General features: G+C 59.9%; 1 protein-coding gene across 2 annotated transcripts; it reads right to left on the reverse strand.

The window, feature by feature from the left end:
- Window positions 1–327: 327 nt before the first annotated feature.
- On the reverse strand, window positions 328–11,737 carry SEMA3G (semaphorin 3G). 2 transcript variants are annotated; one of them, XM_079795192.1, is made up of 16 exons: window positions 11,551–11,737; window positions 9,682–9,842; window positions 9,505–9,567; window positions 8,900–9,019; window positions 8,542–8,632; window positions 8,316–8,432; window positions 7,942–8,087; window positions 7,627–7,741; window positions 7,463–7,532; window positions 7,046–7,190; window positions 6,532–6,763; window positions 6,347–6,438; window positions 5,650–5,691; window positions 4,745–4,973; window positions 4,370–4,509; window positions 328–3,046 (listed from the first exon to the last, which is right to left on the reverse strand). In XM_079795192.1, the coding sequence occupies exons 1-16, from the start codon at window positions 11,657–11,659 to the stop codon at window positions 2,606–2,608; spliced, it is 2,313 nt and encodes a 770-aa protein (XP_079651318.1). In that variant the 5' UTR covers window positions 11,660–11,737; the 3' UTR covers window positions 328–2,605. The 2 variants fall into 2 exon arrangements, with proteins under 2 accessions (XP_079651318.1, XP_079651317.1); XM_079795191.1 differs by having other exon boundaries at window positions 328–3,049.
- Between the last annotated feature and the right edge of the window lie 5,400 nt (window positions 11,738–17,137).

Here is a 17,137-nt window from a genome sequence, read left to right on the forward strand (position 1 = left end):
GAAGACGGGCATCAGGCCAAGTGTTGTTGTCACAAATGTCAAGTGTTGTGAAAAAAGCAGGGCTGCCTACGTGCCCAGCTGCCCTTTGCCAGCATTTGTTGTTTTTTTTTCTGGTTCAGGATCCTCCTGGAGTTCCAAGAAGGTCAGTGTCAGAAGCCCAAAGGGCAGGATTTTCCTATTTTAAGAAGCAATCTCAGCTTATAGACAACGCCCTCTGACTCCTTCCTTCCCTTGATACCCGCCCTCCCTTCTAGAAAACACCACTTAGGGTGGTCGTCTCCCTCATGGAGTGGATGGGGAAGGCTCTTCACTTCCAGCTCACACAGATGGTATCAGTCAGTTTAGTACAGAAATACACAGATACAATAATGATATAATTATGTGATGTAAATAGTAGCTTCATTCCTCTCCTCGTAGGTTCTGTGTGGTAGACCACTGTACTATCCTCACCAGAGCTCAGGGGTGGTCAGGACAAAATAACAATAGTAATTAGAAGAAGTGTGTTCTGAAGACAGAGAAATCACAAAGCCCATCTCAACATCTGAATACAAAAATAGAATTCACACATAGAGGCATTTCCAGGGGTTAATAACACATAGTACCATGGGGGGGTGGGAGCTGGTAGAAGCTGTCCATAATTTTCCAAGTGCAGGTATTTGTTGAGGATTTTGAGCTCCTTATTCCTCCGTTTTCCAGAGTAGCTTCCCCAGAGGACCCTACCCGGAGGCAGCCACGCCTGGGTCCAGCCTACAGGCCATTGAGGGCCTGGTTGTGTCTTCCTGGCTCCCCTGGGCTGAGGGGCAGAGCTAGCTGACATCCTTCCTGGGGCTCTACGCTCTCTCCTTCCCCTCTATGTCCCCTCCCCTCTTTCCCCCAGCTCCCCTTCCCGAAGTCCTCTCCGCTGCTTTTACCTGCTGACAGCCCAGCATCGAACCCCAGGCCAAGGCTTCCCCGAACGCTGTCCGGTTCCTCAATGCTCTGGCTCACTGACTGTGCAGTCAAAGGGGGAAGGAGGGCTTCTTTCAGGTCCCAGCTGGGGCGGGGGCAGGGAGGGGGGGGAAGAACAGATAGAATCCAAGGCAGACTCAGTCTGGGTTTGAGTTCAATGGGACAGGAAGCCCTGTCTTGCTTTTTATCTACTTTTTTCTCCTTTATTCATCTCGGTTTTTTAAAGGAGGGAATCTTGAACCTGATGCTCCTGTCTCCCTCCTGCCAGTTTTGTGCGTCACTGACCTGCTCATATGCAAGCTGGGAACGGTTTTTCATTTAGTCCTCCTCTGCTGTGTTCCCCAGCTCAAGAAAGACATTGCTGCCAATGACAAAACACCTGCCTACATGCACAGACAGAATGCATCCTGGCCACCCGCCTCAGCCCCAAGAACCGGCAGGACCTAGAGTTCTTAGCAGCTTTCCCCCATATTTTTTCCCTTAAAAGAAAGCCTTCATAAATGAACCATCCAAGACCAACCCTTATTTAGCAGAAACCAAAGATTCCAGGGTGGGAAACATCTGGCCTTCCCAGTGGCTCCTGACCTAATTGATGCCATCTTGAATCCTTGAGCATGCTTGCTCCTGGGTCCCCTAGCCCATCCTAGGGTCCCACCCTCTCCCATCTCAGAAGCCTCTCAATCCTCTGTGTGCCTGGGCGCAGTCCTACCCCTGGTCCTGCCCACCAGCTGCAGCATGCTCTCAGAGCTGCCACATTGCCGCCCTCCCAGGCTGTGGGTGTGCTGGCATCGCCCTAGCAAAGACAGCCCACTCCTCCCCAGCTAGTCCACACAGTTGGGGAAGACGTTCTCCTAGAACCCATCCTCACCCTGCTCGTCAGCATGGAGACCCTGATGGGATGGGCGTCCCAGGAAACCTGCCTGCAGCTCAGGAGCCTGGGGAAGGGAAGTCAGGCTGAGAAGCCCCTTTGGTTTAAGAAGTAGGGCCTGAGGCCCAGCCCACCCCCAGGTTGCAGGGAGTCGAGCAGTCTATGCTTCTGTGATTCTGTGATGGAGAACAGGCCGTGGGCAGTGGGAAGGGATCACCAAGATATCAGGGCACAAAGTGTGTGTGTGTGGCGGGGGGGTGTCTGCTTTCTCAGCATCTCCTCTTTTCCTCCCCAGCTCAGTCAGTGTAGGTCTTCTAACCATTGCCAGCTTAGAGGCAATGTCCACCCTCCTCTGGCTGCCTAAGGGCACCTTGCCAGTACCTCCTCAGAGGCACCCTCACGCCTACTCTAAGGGTTACTCAGAATGGCCTTTGTTCTGCAGCTGGGAAAGAACCACCCAGCCCTCTTGCCTCTGGGCACAACCGGAAATGCACTCTGGGGACCACCTCTGAGAACAAATAGCAGGCCCACTGGGGTTGCCAGTGGCCAGAGGGTGCTGGCTCCATCTGGAACTCAGAGCAGAAAGGTGCAGGGAACAAACACAGGGTCCCTCCATCAGGCCCCCAGCCTTTCCTGAAGCGGCCTGGTAGGGGTTTGGGGGGCAGAGACTCCCATCTGTAAGAGGTGATCAAGCCTGCTGACCCCCTCTGCCCTTGCTGGGTGGGTGGGAGACACTGGGGGCTGATACTGGGCCACTCGGCCCATCCCAACCACCCCCTCCTCTGCCTTCTATGTGGCCTCCACCTCCCGGGGTGTCCGATTCCGCTCGGCCTGCACCCGGCTCTTCACCTTCTTGCCCAGCTCCAGCCCTGCCCAGCTCTTGCCCTTGGCCTGTTTGCCCCGGCCCCGGGAGGAGCACCACATGCGCTCACAGTACTCATCCACCCGGGGCAAGTTGGCGAAGCCGATGAGCTGCAGGATGTCCTTGTACCAGGCCTTGGGTGGGGTGGAGGCCAGGCCTCCCCGGGCCGGGGGCTCCTCCGGCCTCTGCCCCCTGTGGAACAGGCTGTTGAGCTGCGCAGCCACGATCACCTCCAGAGCCAGGCGGGCCACAGTCTGGGAGAAGCCATGCTCCAGTGTAGTGCAGCTGTAGATGCCCTCATCCAGGCGGCTGAGCCTGCGGATCAGCAGCCCCTGCTCCGTCTGTAGGACTCGCTCATCCGTCTTCACCTGCTGGGCACCAGGAGGGTGTGAGGGGCCATGGAGCAGGGCACACACCATCAACTTCTCTGCACCCTGCTTTTCCAGATGTGCCAGTTCAGGGCCCAGGACGTGGGCACGTCCCTGTCCATTCTCCCCTTCCCAGGGAGGGACGAGCAGCTCAGCAGGCTCAGCCTCCTGGAGACTAAGCTAATTGCAGGCAGGGCTTCACCTTCCCATAACCCAGGCCATGGCCTGGGAAGGGGCTTTTCCAAAATTTGACTGGTTTCTCCCTAGTCAAAGCTCTGGGGCACCTGTCTTGGCCTTGGGGGGCTGGGGGTGGGCACTGGCACACATTCCCAGTGAACAGAGAGGGTAAGAGGGTATATATGGGCTTTTACTCAGGGGGTATGTAACCCCAGCCCCAGGACTAGAATTCCCCTCACTCTACACGGTCTGCATTGTTCACTTCCCCCACACGCGGGCCCACAGCCCCAGCCAGGGTGGGCCAAGCGCCCATCAGTGTGGGAGGCGGGAGTGCTGTTCTGACCCAGGGTCTCTGGCCCAGCTGCTGTCTGGGCTTTAGTCTGTGCGACTGGATGTTGAAGCTGGCCTGCTTGGGCAGTTAGTGCTGTGTAATTTCATCTCGTTGCTCCCCCTGGCCTGGCCTTGGGGGAGTCTCTCAGTGCCTAGCCCAACAGCTGGCCAAGGCTGGCCTCCCCCAGTCCCCAAGCTGAAGGAGAGCCCCTCCTGTAACCAACCCGCTCCCTCCCCTCCCTGCCTGTGGGAGCTCTTGGGAATTGTTCCTCACCCTGCCCTCCCCACGCCCATCCTCAGGCCCCAGACTGAAGCCATCTCTGGGGTTGACAGAACTTTCCAGATGAGGGTGGGGAGCCTGGACAGACTGTTGGACTCCAGGGAGGAAGTGTGGGGCCAGGCAGTGTGGTTGGAGGGGTAAGGGGCAGTGGCCAGGGGCACAAGCCTGGGCAGAGGAGGACCAAGAGCCCCTGGGGAAAAGACCCCCTTCAAAGGTGAGCCATATATGTAAGCCTGGGACTTCCTGAGCAGCCCAGACCCCCCTCCCTCTCTTCCATCTCTGCTACCCACCCACCCCTCAGAGCTCAGCTCAGTGCCTTGGGAGTTGGTGGGCTCCCTGCCGCTGGAGGAGTTCCAGGCACATCTGGCTGGGCGTTCCCAGATGGCAGGAGAGCAGCACCTCATTCCAGGCACCCAGGGGCCTAAAGCACAGTTTTCTTCAATTGAACTTGGCAAGTTCCCCCCAGAACCCCTTCCTAGGACTCAGGACTTGGGGTTCAGGGACACATGCAAACTGGAGGCAGGGTCCTCACTCACCTGGTCGGGCCCCTGGTCCCCCGGCCTCTGCAAGAACCAGCGCACAGCTGCCTGGGGAGACTTGGGCAGGCACTCCAGGAAGGTGCTGTTGTGCTCCGTGCCGAAGACCGTAGTGGTGGCCGCCGGTCCTGCAGCCTTCCCTGGAGGAGGCGGAGGTGGCTCGTCTCAGGGACTGTCCAAGAGCCCCCGCCAGTGTTCCAGGGACCTCAATATCCATCAGTCCCCAAGCCAGTCACTCTGTCCAAAGACCCCCACACCCGTATAGTGACAGAGCCACTCAGGTAGGGAAATTGAGGGCTGTCACAACAGGACAAGTCTGAGCCCCCACTTCACAAGGGTGGAGTCCAGGCCACGGGGCGAGTAGCTGCCACTCACCTTCCTGGCTCTGGCCCAGGCACTGCAGGGCAGGGTTGCCATGCCGGATGTCCTGCCGGCGGAACCGGCGCTTGCTGGTGCCAGGCCGGTAGCGGGTGCAGGAAGCACCGTCCCAGGCGCAGTATGGGTCCCGGGCCAGGCAGCACTCGGCGCAGGCACTGCCGTAGGTTTCACACTGGTGCAGCTTCAGCCGGGCCACGCCCAGCCGCGAGCCCACGTACAGCGTTTGCTGGGGACGGACCCAAGCAGAGCCCACGGTGAGCCCCGGCTTCCCCAGAAGCTGCTCGGCTCCCAGGCCCCTAGGGTTTCCTGAGGTCCCTGCCATTTTCAAGCAGAACCATGGGTGCCTTCCCAGGAACAAAATGCTTATCATCCACACGATGTACCCCAGATCCTGCGCTAGGACATGTAGGCGGTGGGCAGACCTGGGGTCCTTTCTCCAAGGGCCTTCACCTCGTCCTCTCCCCCAGTGGCCTTTATCCTGACTTGCCCCTCGCCTTAGAGGTGCCCTCTGCTTTAAGCAATCCCAGGACCAACGTCGGGACCTCCCCAAAGATAAACCGGACAGACAAACTGGGGAAGATGGTATGTGCCACTTGTGAAAGGACACAGCCGTCCTCTAAGAAGTGGCTCCCCTTCCTTGCTTGATTTCCAATCTGGATTTTGTTTTCCCCTGAGGAGCCAGCGTTTGTGGATCTCCCCTTATCTGAACAGCCTCACTTACTCAGGGCCCCCCACTGCCACTGGCATGGGAATGTCAGCTCCCAGCTGGATCCCAACCCTCTGCAGGGCCTGACCGGCCGCCCAGCGCCTGCTGCCTGCTGCGGGGCTTTCCAGCGGACACAGGCAGTGCTCAGGGAGGCTCTGCGGGCTGGGGAGGGGAGGAAGGCGGCAGCTGCTCTTACCCTTTTCACGGAGATCTCCATCTCAGTGATGGCTGTCGGCACCTGAGGAAGGAGCAGGGTCTCAGGGGGCAGGTGTTGGGGAGCCCTCCACTGCACCCCCGCTCTCAGCCTCCTTTAGCCCCTGGGTGGGAGCCCCCATCTCCCAGCCTGGGTCAGTCATGCCCTGGCTACTAAGGCCAGACAGTCTTTCCCAGAGGTCAGGTTACAAGAAAGGTCCCCTTACCCTGGCTGGCCTCCAAGTAGGAGCAGGAGGCTTGGCTGAAAGCACAAATCTCCAGTGTCCCCTCCCACAGCCCTGTTCCCAGCGATGAAGCAGCTGTCCCACATCACCATCCCATGTTGGGAGGCGCGGTAGTCCCCCTGTCTGATTCTGTAGAGGGGCCAACAGAACCTCTTGGGCACTTGGGGTCTCAGCCACCCCCTCACAGTGACTTGTGCCTATCAGGGCTTTGTCCAGGGGTGCTCACCTTGGCCATCCCTCTCTGGGCCCCCCAACTTTCAGCTCACAAACTGCATCCCCGGGCCCCTCGGTCATTCAGAAGCATCAGCAAGGCCTCGGCAGTGGGGTGTCATCCCTTTCATCCCCACTGGCTGCAAGCTCAGTCAAGGCAGCCCATCTCCCTCCTGTGCTTTGCTCCTGCTTCCCTGTAGCCAGGGCTAGACCAGGGACCCCTCCCGTCAGCCCTTCCCTGCTCACCTTAAACACCTGGAGCTCCTCCAGAACCACCTCCTCAGGCTCAGCTGAGTCCCCAGACTGGAGGGCCATGACCTTGAGCACCGACCCTGAGTCTGAGACAGGGGAGAAGGGGTCAGTAGGAGAGGGAGGAGCAGCCTGGGCACCCGCACAGCTCCCCAGTCCGCTGCCTTCCTCAGCCCACCCACCAGTTCCCAGGAAGATGACGTCATAGGTCCCGTCCTCTGCCTCCACGCGGTCCACCACGATCTGGCGCAGCTGCTGGGCCAGGTGGGTTTTGACGAGGACAGGGCGGCCCCGCCGAGGCCGCACGGGCCGGAACATGAGTGGGTGGGCTCGGGCAAACTGCAGCACCTCATCCGGGTAGTCCTTGGTGCTGCCAAAGGGTCGCCCAGGCTGCGCAGTCATCTTGCTGGGGCACTGTGGCAGCAACAGAGGGAGCACCTGGAATCCTGGGATCACACATTCCCACCCACCTGTCCCAGGCCCCACTGTCTGGGCATGCCAACCTCGGAGGACTGCTGTCGCCTGCAAGAGGCTCCTTAACGCGGTCAGGGCTCCCTGCCACACCTCGCCTGACCTCCCCTCGGGAGCCCTGGCTCCCAGCTGCTATGGAGCTGCGTGCAGACACAATGCCGTCCCAACGTAGAGCCCCCTGGCATCTCTGTCCTGCCCTCTCCCCTGGCCTGGCCAGGTACTCACCATGCCAGGGCGGGGGAAGGGCACCTTGCCCCCATAAGGCCCCCACTGGTGCTGGGGACCATCTTGGTGGGCAAAGGGCCCCTTGAAGACCTCCCAGATGTCCTCCATGTGGTACAAGCAGACTGCAAAGCCCTGGAACACAGCACTGCCGAGGGCAGACAGGGACAGTCAGGCCAGGGCGGCCTGGCTCTGTGGGCAGGGCGGAGGGTGACCGTGCCCGCAGTCAGCAGGAACCGAAAAACAAGACCCCCCGGGCAGAGGTAGAGAGAGGGACGCAGAAGATGCAGCCAGGCACCAAGTCAGGGACGGAGACGGAGCCACGGCAAAGCTGGGAGCTGAAGGCAGAAGCGCGACAGAGGAGCCGGGCCCGGAGCCCGGAGCCCAGGCCGGTGCGGGAGGGGAGGCCAGCGCGCCCACCTGACCGTGCTGAAAAGTGCGTACACCTCCAGGCTCTTCCCCGCCTTGGGCCACAGCAAGAACACATCCTCTGGGAGACAGAAGGCCACTGCCATGGTCCCCCACTCGCTGGCTCGGGGCCCTCCCCACTCCCCCACCCAGGCCTCCCTTGGCCCTGCCCTTACCCAGCTGGTCAAAGTGGGTCTCGGCACCACCGGGACCGGGCACCGAGCAGACCAGCCTGGCCTTGAGGAAGGTGCTCCACTTGTTCACCAGCACCCGCTGGCCGCCGGCGTCATTCTGTGGGTCAGAGGCCAGGGTCAGCCTCGGGCCCAGAGGACGCCCTCCTCCCCTTTCCACCCTCACCCTCAGGGCAGAGGCAGGGGCCTGGGCTTCACACCCTCGCCTCAGTTTCCCTACTGCTGAGGGTGGGGACAGGTTGGGGAAGAGGGAGCACAGCAAGGACGTCCCCGCCCTCACCGCCCCTTCCCCGCCCTCACCACGCAGACGCGGCCCACGCGGCTGACGGTGACGTGGCCCGGGCCCCCATCTGGCGAAGGGACAGTCTCCGAGAAGAAGAAGTACACCTTGTCATCGTTCTGGTCAGAGTTGTCCGCAACCCGGGCAGCCATCACAAACCGGGGGTCTGGGTGGGGGGTGACAGGGTGAAGCTGGGGGGGAGCCTCATGGTGAAGACAGGTGGCTGAGCCCAGTGGGGAGGGGGCAGGTACTGTCCCCCTGGAGGCTGGAGTCTCAGGTGGTCAAGGGGGGTGGGCTGCCCCTCCTGTCTCCATTCCAGCACCAGCTCTCCTGCCCCCGGCCCAGGCTGGGGCCGACCCCAGCCAGCCTCGCCCTCAGCAGGCCCCAGGCTCACCGTGCAGGAGGTTCTGGTCAGAGTCAGAACGCAAGGCCGGCCGGGGACCCCCGCTCCGGAAGATCATGGCCTCGCGCCCCAGGAAGTCGGCAGTGAGGCCCGTGTACAGCTCCCCACCTGGGGTGGTGGGGCAGAGTCAGGGGAGGAGGGCAGCCGCCATCCGTTCCCAAGGACATCAGCCGGCTCCCACCCTCCCTGTGCCCACCCAGCCCTGAGCATCACCCACCTACGAAGGTGCTGGCGAAGGGACGGCTGGGCTCATGCGGGCACCGCCCCCGCCCACTCTCAACACTGTGGGCCTCCAGGTGAAGTACGTGCTGGGGAGAGGGAGGCAGGGTGTCACTGGGAAAGCAGTACCAGCCCCCCCAGACGGGCAGTGGCCATCATGCATCGCGTGCAGCTGGAGAGTGGGGGCGGGGGGGTGAAGCCACCCTCAATTCAGGGCCTTGCCAGTGGGGTCAGCTCCGGCACAAAGGCGCCTTTCAGGCCTCTGAAACCTCTGCCCCGACCCAGGCTCCACGGGGAGGGTTCGGGCGCCTGAGGACTGTCACTGGTTCCCAGTCCCTGTGGGGCCCGAGGCTCACCTCCCCGCGGCGCCCAACCGCGATGAGGGCGCAGGAGGGATGGAAGGCCCCGGTGCCACATGCCAGCAGGTGGGTTCTGTTGTGGGGCTGCAGCACCCGCACGAAGTTGGCACACTCCATCTGGTGGGGGGAGGAGAAGGAGTTGAGGGGCGGCTCACCATCCCCTCAGGTCCCAAGGCTGGGCCCTGCCTGGCTGATCAGCCCTGGGGTCTATGGTGTCATTGTTTTTTCTTTTGAATCCTCACCCGAGGATATTTTCCCATTGATGTTTAGAGAAAGTGGGAGAGAGAGGGAAAGACAGAGAGAAACATCGATGTGAGAGAGAGACATCGATTGGTTGCCTCCTACATGCACCCCGACCAGGGCCCGGGCCAGGGAGGAGCCTGCAACCGAGGTACATGCCCTTGTTCGGAATTGAACCCAGGACCCTTGGGTCTACAGGCGATGCCCTATCCACTGAGCCAAACCGGATGACATTCTTCATGGACCTTCAAGAGCCCCCCGAGTCTGTTTCAAATGGCCCAGCACAGGCAGCCGCAGGAGTGGCCACAGGCCACCCTGGGTGTGGGTCAGGGCTGAGAGCAGTCACTCCCGAGGGCACTCACCAAAGGGTCTCGTCCCTTTCGAACACACTCCTCCCTCTGTCCTGGCTGCGGCGGCCACAGCACCTGAAACACAGCCTGGCTGACCCCCGAACTCACAGCCTCAGTTTCCCCATCCAGCCCCCCATCCAGACTTGCCCAACTCTCAGACAGATCCTCTCCCCAGTCAGCCCAGCTCACCTCCCGGGGGTCTGCCCATGGCTGGTCCAGCTGCAGAGAGTAGATGGCATCGCGACCCCCCAGAAAGAGGCGGTCTCGGTACTCATCCAGGTACATAGCCCGCAGGTCCATGGAGCCCCGAGGACCCAGAAAGATGGCAGAGCGGTTGGCAGACAGGAGTTCTGCAGGGGAGCAAGGGAGGGGTTAGGGCCCCTCAGCCAAGGCGTGGAAGTAGAGGGTCCCAGCTGTGCATTCACCCCCCACACACTCACATCTGGAAAATGTTTCCATCCACAGGGCTGCCAGGAGGGCTTCTGGGAAATGGCTCCCGGGGGTGGGTGGGATAGGGGGCTCTGAACCCCCACCCAGCCCAGCCCAGCCCACCCAGGACCAACTCCTAGCCCTCCATTCCTTAGCCCTGATCTTTCAGTTAACATCTCCTTCCCAGCGGCCCCTCTGTGTTCTGTGCAGTCCCCACTGTGCAGATGTTCGCACTGGCAGAACAAACAGCAGCAAGCTGGAGGAAGGGTGCGTGAGTGTGAGCCGCGGACAGGCGGACAGGCAGGGGACAGTGTTCCCAGCAGAGGGAACACCTGGAAAAGGCCTGGGTCTGGGAGAGGCCAGGGGTGGCCAAGCTGCAGGCTCTAGTCCAGGATGCGGCTAAAGAGGATTTTCTCCTCCATTGACCCTGCCCACCCAGCCCTAGGTGTGGGGAGGCTGCCTGGGGAGGCTGGTCCTAGGAGTCAAGGAACCTTGGCACTGGAGGTGGAGGAGATGGGTGGGCAAGGGGCAGACAAGATGAATGGGAAGGGGCCTTGGCCACCCTTGGGAAGGTCAAGTGCCCTATGCCTGCCCATCCTTGGCCCAGCACTCACCCCACCCCCAAATTCAGCCTCTTCCAGGAAGCCCTCCATGGCTGACAGTACTTTGGAGGGGGGTTGCCTTATTTAACTTTTCCTATAGCCTGACTTCCTTCCAAAACCACAGCTCCAAGGGTAGGACCAAATTCTCCCTCCAGACCCAATATTCAGACTCTCCAGAGTAGAGCCACGTCTTCCCCCTCATCCTCTCCAGAGCCTGAGTCTCCCCCTTCGCTTTATTTTGGGGGTTTCCCCTTCGGACTGAGATTCCCAGAGAAAGGTGATCACCCTGCTCTCCGGCTCCCCTAAGAAGAATCGGTGGAGAGCCTGTGTCTCAGGAACCTTTTCTGTGTACTGCCTACAGATTCCGAGGAGGCCTGCGCCGGCCGCAGCACCCCGCACCAGGTTAGATCTGCAGAGGAACCTCCTGGGCTGGGATGGGGAGGCAGGAGGGAGGCCAGCACTGGGGAGTGGGCTGCAAGAGGCAGGTGGGTGAGGGGGCGGCTGTGGGGACAAGGGGAGGGCCCCCATTGCAGTGGGGGAGGAGAGGGACAGGATCCTGCTCTCTCACTGTCTGCCCTGGGCAAGGAGCCCCCACCCAGTACAGACAGACCCTCCAGACCTGCCCTGTCTGCCCCTCCCCATCTCTCTCTGCCCATCTCTACTGAGGTCTCTCGGGGTCTCCATTCATCGCTCTCATTTCCTCAAAAGTCCCCTCGGCTTTGGCTTTTCCGCTGAGTGTGCCTGCCCCTGCCACCTCCACCTTGGCCATGCCCCCAGGAGCTGTGTGTCCCCCCCCCCCCCCCCCCCCGCCTGCCTCCTCCCCAGCGCCTGCCCCTGGCGGTAGCCAGGGGAGCACCATCCCGGGGAAGGACCGCGAAGTCCTTCCCACTGGCTGTGCAGGGAATGACTGCATCCCTCTGGCCGGCAGGACAGACTGCCCGGGCTGGCTGGGGCCCCCACCGCTGGGGGTGCTGCAGGGTCCCGGGTTCCCACGACCATGCACGTGAACAGGGCGTACAGTCCGTACCTCGGTAGGAGAGCCGCAGGCGGGGCATGCTGGCGCTGGGACTGGGGCTGCCCCTGTGGAACAGGAGACTCCCCAAGAGGCAGCAGATGGCCCAGGCCGAGGAGGCCATGCTGGGGACCCAGGGCACCTCGCTGCCTGTGGAGCCAGCCTCTGGTCCCACTGCTGGTTGTAGTTTGCTCTCTCGCCGCCAGCCTGCCACTTATAAGGCACTGGCTCCGCCCTGTCCAGGGCCAGGAAGCTGGAGAAGGAGGAGGGTGGGGGAGGAGGAGGAGGAGGAGGAGGAGGAGGAGGAGGAGGAGGAGGAGGGAGGAGTGAGTGCCTGCCATGCACCTGCTGTGGCTCCCTCCACCCCGACTGGCCCTGATTCCTCTACCAGGTTGGTCGGTTCCCGGGTTCCCCATTGGGGAGACTTACCCAGCTGGGGCGTGGGTAGTTTACACAGAAATGCCCACAAACCAAGTCTCCAGGCTCTACCAAGAGGTCAAGAGGCAGAGAACCTGGAAAAGAGGTCAGGAGTCAGATCGGAGGTTGATGGTCTCCTGAGGGTCTGGTGGGGCTCTCCTTTGCTCTCTGCCCCTCCAGTGCCTGTGGCAGAGAGCCCCTCTCCCACAAACGGACTCTAGGCCCTGTTCATGTTCCCAGCAGGGTTCAGACCCTTGAAGCCTGGGCTTGGCTCCCCAGCTTCCTGCAGCGTCTAAGTTACCTGTGTGCGGGGAGGAGGCCATTCCAGTGGAAGGGGCTCCATGTTTTGGGTGAAGGTGTGAGGTTTGCACACCTCACAGATCTGAGATTGGCTAGAGATGAATGTCTGGCCTCCAGGCCCCATCCCGGCTCACTGGGCAGCGGAGTCTCCCTTCGCCCTGCCTCTCTCAGCCATCCAGTCCTTCCAGAGGCCCAGGCCCAGAGTGTCACTCAGTGAGGGGCGGGTTCTTCCCAGAATCCCCCTCTGCATCATAGGCCCTATACATGTGATCCCTCCAGAGTGAGGGTGAAGGGAGGGTGCTCACACCCCCGCCCCCTCTGTCCTGAGCTCAGATCCAGGGGCAAGAAAGCCACAGACAGGGACAAGGAGATGAGATTGAGGGGTTGAATCTAGGCAGGTGAGGGGACTACCGCATGCCCCTATCCCACAGCAGTTCCTGTCCCTGCCCCCCACAGCTGTCACTCCACCCCACCCAGACCCCTACACTCAGAACCTGAGGCCCTGGAAGCAAAGAAGATTTCAAACTTGAGCCAGAACTGGGGCTCCTGGAATGCTAGAAATTCCTGCAAATTAGGCCTCCAGGATGGACTAGCTCAAGCCCCCAGACTGGGGTCAGGAAACTTGGGGGCACCAGAGAGGGAAGGACCTGGCCCAGGCCACGGGGCAGGCTGAAATAGGCCCACCAACCCTGCCCCTTCCTGGGGTCCTCTTTTGCTTTGGTGACTCCTGGGGGTGGCACTTGGAGTCCCCATCTCATCCCTGGAAGGTAAACAGGTCAGGCCCCGTAAGCATGAGAAGGACCCAAGGACCTTGAACCCTGTCTCCCTGTCCCCACCGCCCCCTGACATATGCATGTCTCCTCCCAGGGGGTGAGGGGCCCTCAGGGAGGCCGCGACAGCCCTCAGACCACCCACCTCTGACTACGGAGAGTTTGGGCCGAGGCCTTCCCTCGCTGGGTCTCTGTCTCCTCCCGCCACCCTGGGTGTAACAGGCTGTTTGCAACGGAGAGGGCTGCCTGTGCAGGGGCTGCCATGATGGTGATTCTATGTTGGTCCCTCTGAGAGGTGAAGCCCCTCTGCCTCCATCTCCCTGGAGAGATGTTTCGGGCGTAACCCGGGGTGGGCGCCAATATCTGGCTGGAGAAGGAGCCAGGTGGCCTCTCCGCCAGCCTGTGGCCACCTCTTTGGGGAGCAGGCCCGACAACTCTCCCTCCTGCCAGCTCGCCATGGCGTCTCAGCTCAGCCAGGCTCCCCGCTGAGGCTGCAGGGGAGCCTGGATCTACTGGAGCAGGAGGTCAGGGCAGCCCACTCCACACAGCCTGGCACAGGGGCGGGGGGGGGGGGGGGGGGGGGCGAAACCTAAGGTTAATTTTTTGTGTGGCCTCAGGCAGGTCCTCTCCTTCTCTGAGCCTCAGTTTCCCAATCTGGGAAGAAGGTAAGGGATCTTCTGTAAAGGCCCCTGTTTGCAAGCTGCAGATGAAAAATAGACTCAAAGGTACCCCTGACTTATTGAGTCAATGGGCCCAGCCACATACATCTTGTGCCATCTAATGGACAAAGTGGGAACTGCGGGATGTCCCCACGCTGCCCGCTGTGTCCGGCCCTGGGCAGGGCAGCAGGGCCACCCAGAAGAAACCGCAGCCTCTTGGGGCAGCAGGCAATAACCAGGCAATCACGACATGAAGAGGCAGGGGCAGTGAGAGACGGTGCACTGCAGGGGCAGATGGCTCCTGGTGGGGGAAACCAAGGAGGCTTCATGGAGGAAGCGTTATCCAGGCAACGGATGACACAGCCCAGAAGAAATGGAGGGAAATGAATGAAGCACAACAGTCAGGACTAGGTGATCTATGTAGAGGGGCTCAGTGCCGTGTGCTGGTGGGAGCTTGTGAGCCCTTGGCTGTATACATGTGTGATGTGTGTTCATGCCCCAGATGCCGCCCGGGGGGTATGCAGAGTGTCACAGCCCAGCCTCTCCCAGCGAGAATTCTGAGGGTGGGGATGCTCAGAAGGAAGAGATGCCTCAGCCGCTCCCCCACCAACCTCTTCCTGGAACAGAGATATTGGGACAATCCCATAGAGATCCCTCCCTGATGACCCCTTTCTTAAGGCACCAGCCCCCCCAGCCCCGCCCATGTACCCTCTTTGTAGCTGCCCAGTCATCCTCCTGTTTCAGTCATAGAGGGCTTAACTTGGGGTTTCCCTCTTCTCCTCCTTCACTCCCATCAGCCTTCCACGTGCTTTGAGTGCCCCCTGGCCTCTCAGGGCCTTGTCCTTCTCCTCTCCCCACCTCAGCCACCCGTCCTGCAAGTCACCACTAATAAGGATGTGACCTTCTGTATCTCCATTCAAAACATCCCTTCCCCTGGACACACCTCCTGCACTCAGTGTCCCCACTGCCACAATTCTTCCCTCAGTGCCTGGAGCCCCCTTTCTCTTTGCCCAGCTTGGATCAAGGCCCAGTGCTATCCCCAGACCCTTAAAACACCCCCAGAGGCCTGTAGCCACTCACCTTCTGCAGCCCTGCCTGCATCTTGCAACACCCCTTTCACAGATTCCCATCAGCGGACAGGCCATTCCCTGATTCCGGCCCCCCCCTCCCCCCATCCCCTAAATGAGCTTCCCTGGACTCACACTCCCCTAGTTCCCGCCCATTTCTGTCCCCTGAGTGTTTGCAAAACTTCATTAGTGTTGTCCACACGCTCCATCCACTGCTCCAATGAAACCCTCATGTCCGGGTGGCCACGGCCTCAGGAGCCTCCAAGTTCCCCAAGGAAGCTTTTCTGTGCTTCCTTCTTCCCCGCCTGGCTCTTGGGGCTCCTCCCTCACCCAGGGTCTCTCCCACACCATCGGCCATGTCTCCTCCCCCAGACTGCCCATGTGGGATGCCTGGTGCACTCCTGGGCCTCCTCTCTCTACACACCCCCTCCCTGGGGTCTAGCCAGGACCACGGCTGGGAAAGCGCTGTTCACAATGATGACACCTGAGGTTATAGCTCTCCTCTGTCCTCTCCCTTATCTCCAGCGTCCTGTTCCAGAGGCAACTCCACTTGGACAGGGACCAAACACGCTCCGTCTCCCCTGTGGTCATCCTGCCGGAAATGCAGAACCTGACTCTGGTCCCGAGGAAACCCCAGGCAAACCCAAACCGTGAGATTCTACAAAACAACTGGCCTTTCCGCTTCAAGTGTCAGGGTCATAAAAGATGAAGAAAGACTGAGAAACTGACCCAGGTTAGAGGAGAGTAAGTGGACAGGATGACAAAACACAGTGTATGATCCTGGTTTGGATCCTGGTCTAGGAAGAGAACTCCAGTAGGGTAACTGACAGTGTGAGGGAGGGGGGCAGAGGAGTTAGTAGTAGCCTGGGTTTGCTCATTGTCCTGTGGCTATTTAAGATATTAACATTTGGGATCAGCTGGTGTGGCTCAGTGGTTGAGCATCGATCCATGAAACAGGAGGTCACAGTTCCATTCCTGGTCAGGGTACAGGCTCAATCACCAGTAGGGGCATGTAGGAGGCAGTTGATCAATGATTATCTCTCATCATTGATGTTTCTATCCTTCTCTCCCTCTCCCTTCCTCTCTCTGATATCAATAAACACACACACACACACACACACACACACACACTTTTTAAAGATGTTAACATTTGGGGAAGCTGAGTGAAGTGCAAATGGGAGTTCTTTGTGCTATTTTTGCAAGTCTGGAATTTCAAAATGAAACATTAAAAACTGTAAAGCCCTAGCTGGTTTGGCTCAGTGGATAGAGCATCGGCCTGTGGACTAAAGGATTCTGGGTTCGATTCTAGTCAGGGGAACATGCCCAGGTTGTGGGCTAGATCCCCAGTAGGGGGGCATGCAGGGGCAGCCAATCAATGATTCTCTCTCATCACTGATGTTCTTATCGCTCTCTCTCCCTCTCCTGTCCTCTCTGAAATAAATAAAAATACATTAAAAATTTGTAAAAAAAAAAAAAATCTAAAGGAAAAAAGGAACCTCCACTTTTCAACACCCCCTCACCAAGAACCTGTACTTCCCTCAGGCTTCCATATCTCAGGAAACAGCAGCTTCATCCTTGACTCCCTACTCTCTCACACCTCACATTCAGTCCTTCCAGTTCCAAAACGTGCCCTGAATCTGTGCACCTCTCTCCACCCTTTTTGTCCTGCTGTGCTGAGCCACCTGGCTTTCTCACCTAAGGCTGTTGGGGCTTGGTGCACAGCCTAACACTGTCTTTCTGCTCCTGAGATGCTCCAGTCTCTCCCCAGCCTTCCCATGGGGTTCCTGAGGCCTCAGCTCAGTGCCACCTCCTCCAGGAAGCCTTCCTGGACCACACTACCCATGACCACTACAATCCTCATTCCAGCACAGTGCTGGTTCCTCACTGCCTATGTCTTCCTGAGGTGACTATAAATTCCACACAAGTAGGGACTGGGCCTCTCTCTGAAGAGTCCCAGTATCCAAACAGTGTCAGGCACATGGTAGGGGTGACTAAACCATGGAATGGTGCCCTGATTGGTGGTCCTGCCCTCTGTAACCCTGCCTCCTCTCCTGAGATGTCATTCCTGGGTGCACGTGCAGGTCCTTGAGTTCTCCAGCTCCCAAGGGCAGGCGTGAGGGAACCCCTTTTCTCTCCCTCCAGGTATCTATAGGGTCGCCTGCCAGCTCCGGCCTCCCCTGGAGGCATCTCCAGAATTCCAAGCCCGCCTCTGGAATGCTGGGCCTGTCTGGGGAATGTCAAGGCTGGGGCGCAGGTGGAGAGGCTGTAGAGTGGCTGGGTGGAGCAAGGACAGCTGCTGACATTCTGGCTGGAGCCCAGACACCATGGCAGCTGTCCCTCCTGCCGGCACGACAGCTCACACCTCCACTTCCTTGCAGCACCCCCTCCC

Source organism: Cnephaeus nilssonii, assembly GCF_951640355.1.
Source record: "Cnephaeus nilssonii genome assembly, chromosome: 17".
Classification (NCBI taxonomy): domain Eukaryota; kingdom Metazoa; phylum Chordata; class Mammalia; order Chiroptera; family Vespertilionidae; genus Cnephaeus; species Cnephaeus nilssonii.

Bases quoted from the DNA above. Each gene is read 5' to 3' on its own strand.
- SEMA3G (XM_079795191.1), bottom strand. From the start codon at position 11,659: ATGGCCTCCTCGGCCTGGGCCATCTGCTGCCTCTTGGGGAGTCTCCTG. The intron at 8,088-8,315 runs GTGAGCCTGGGG...CCCCCCACCCAG, and splicing joins TGACCAGAACCTCCTGCACG to ACCCCCGGTTTGTGATGGCT. The intron at 3,050-4,369 runs GTGAGTGAGGAC...CCTGGTGCCCAG, and splicing joins GGGACCAGGGGCCCGACCAG to CAGGTGAAGACGGATGAGCG.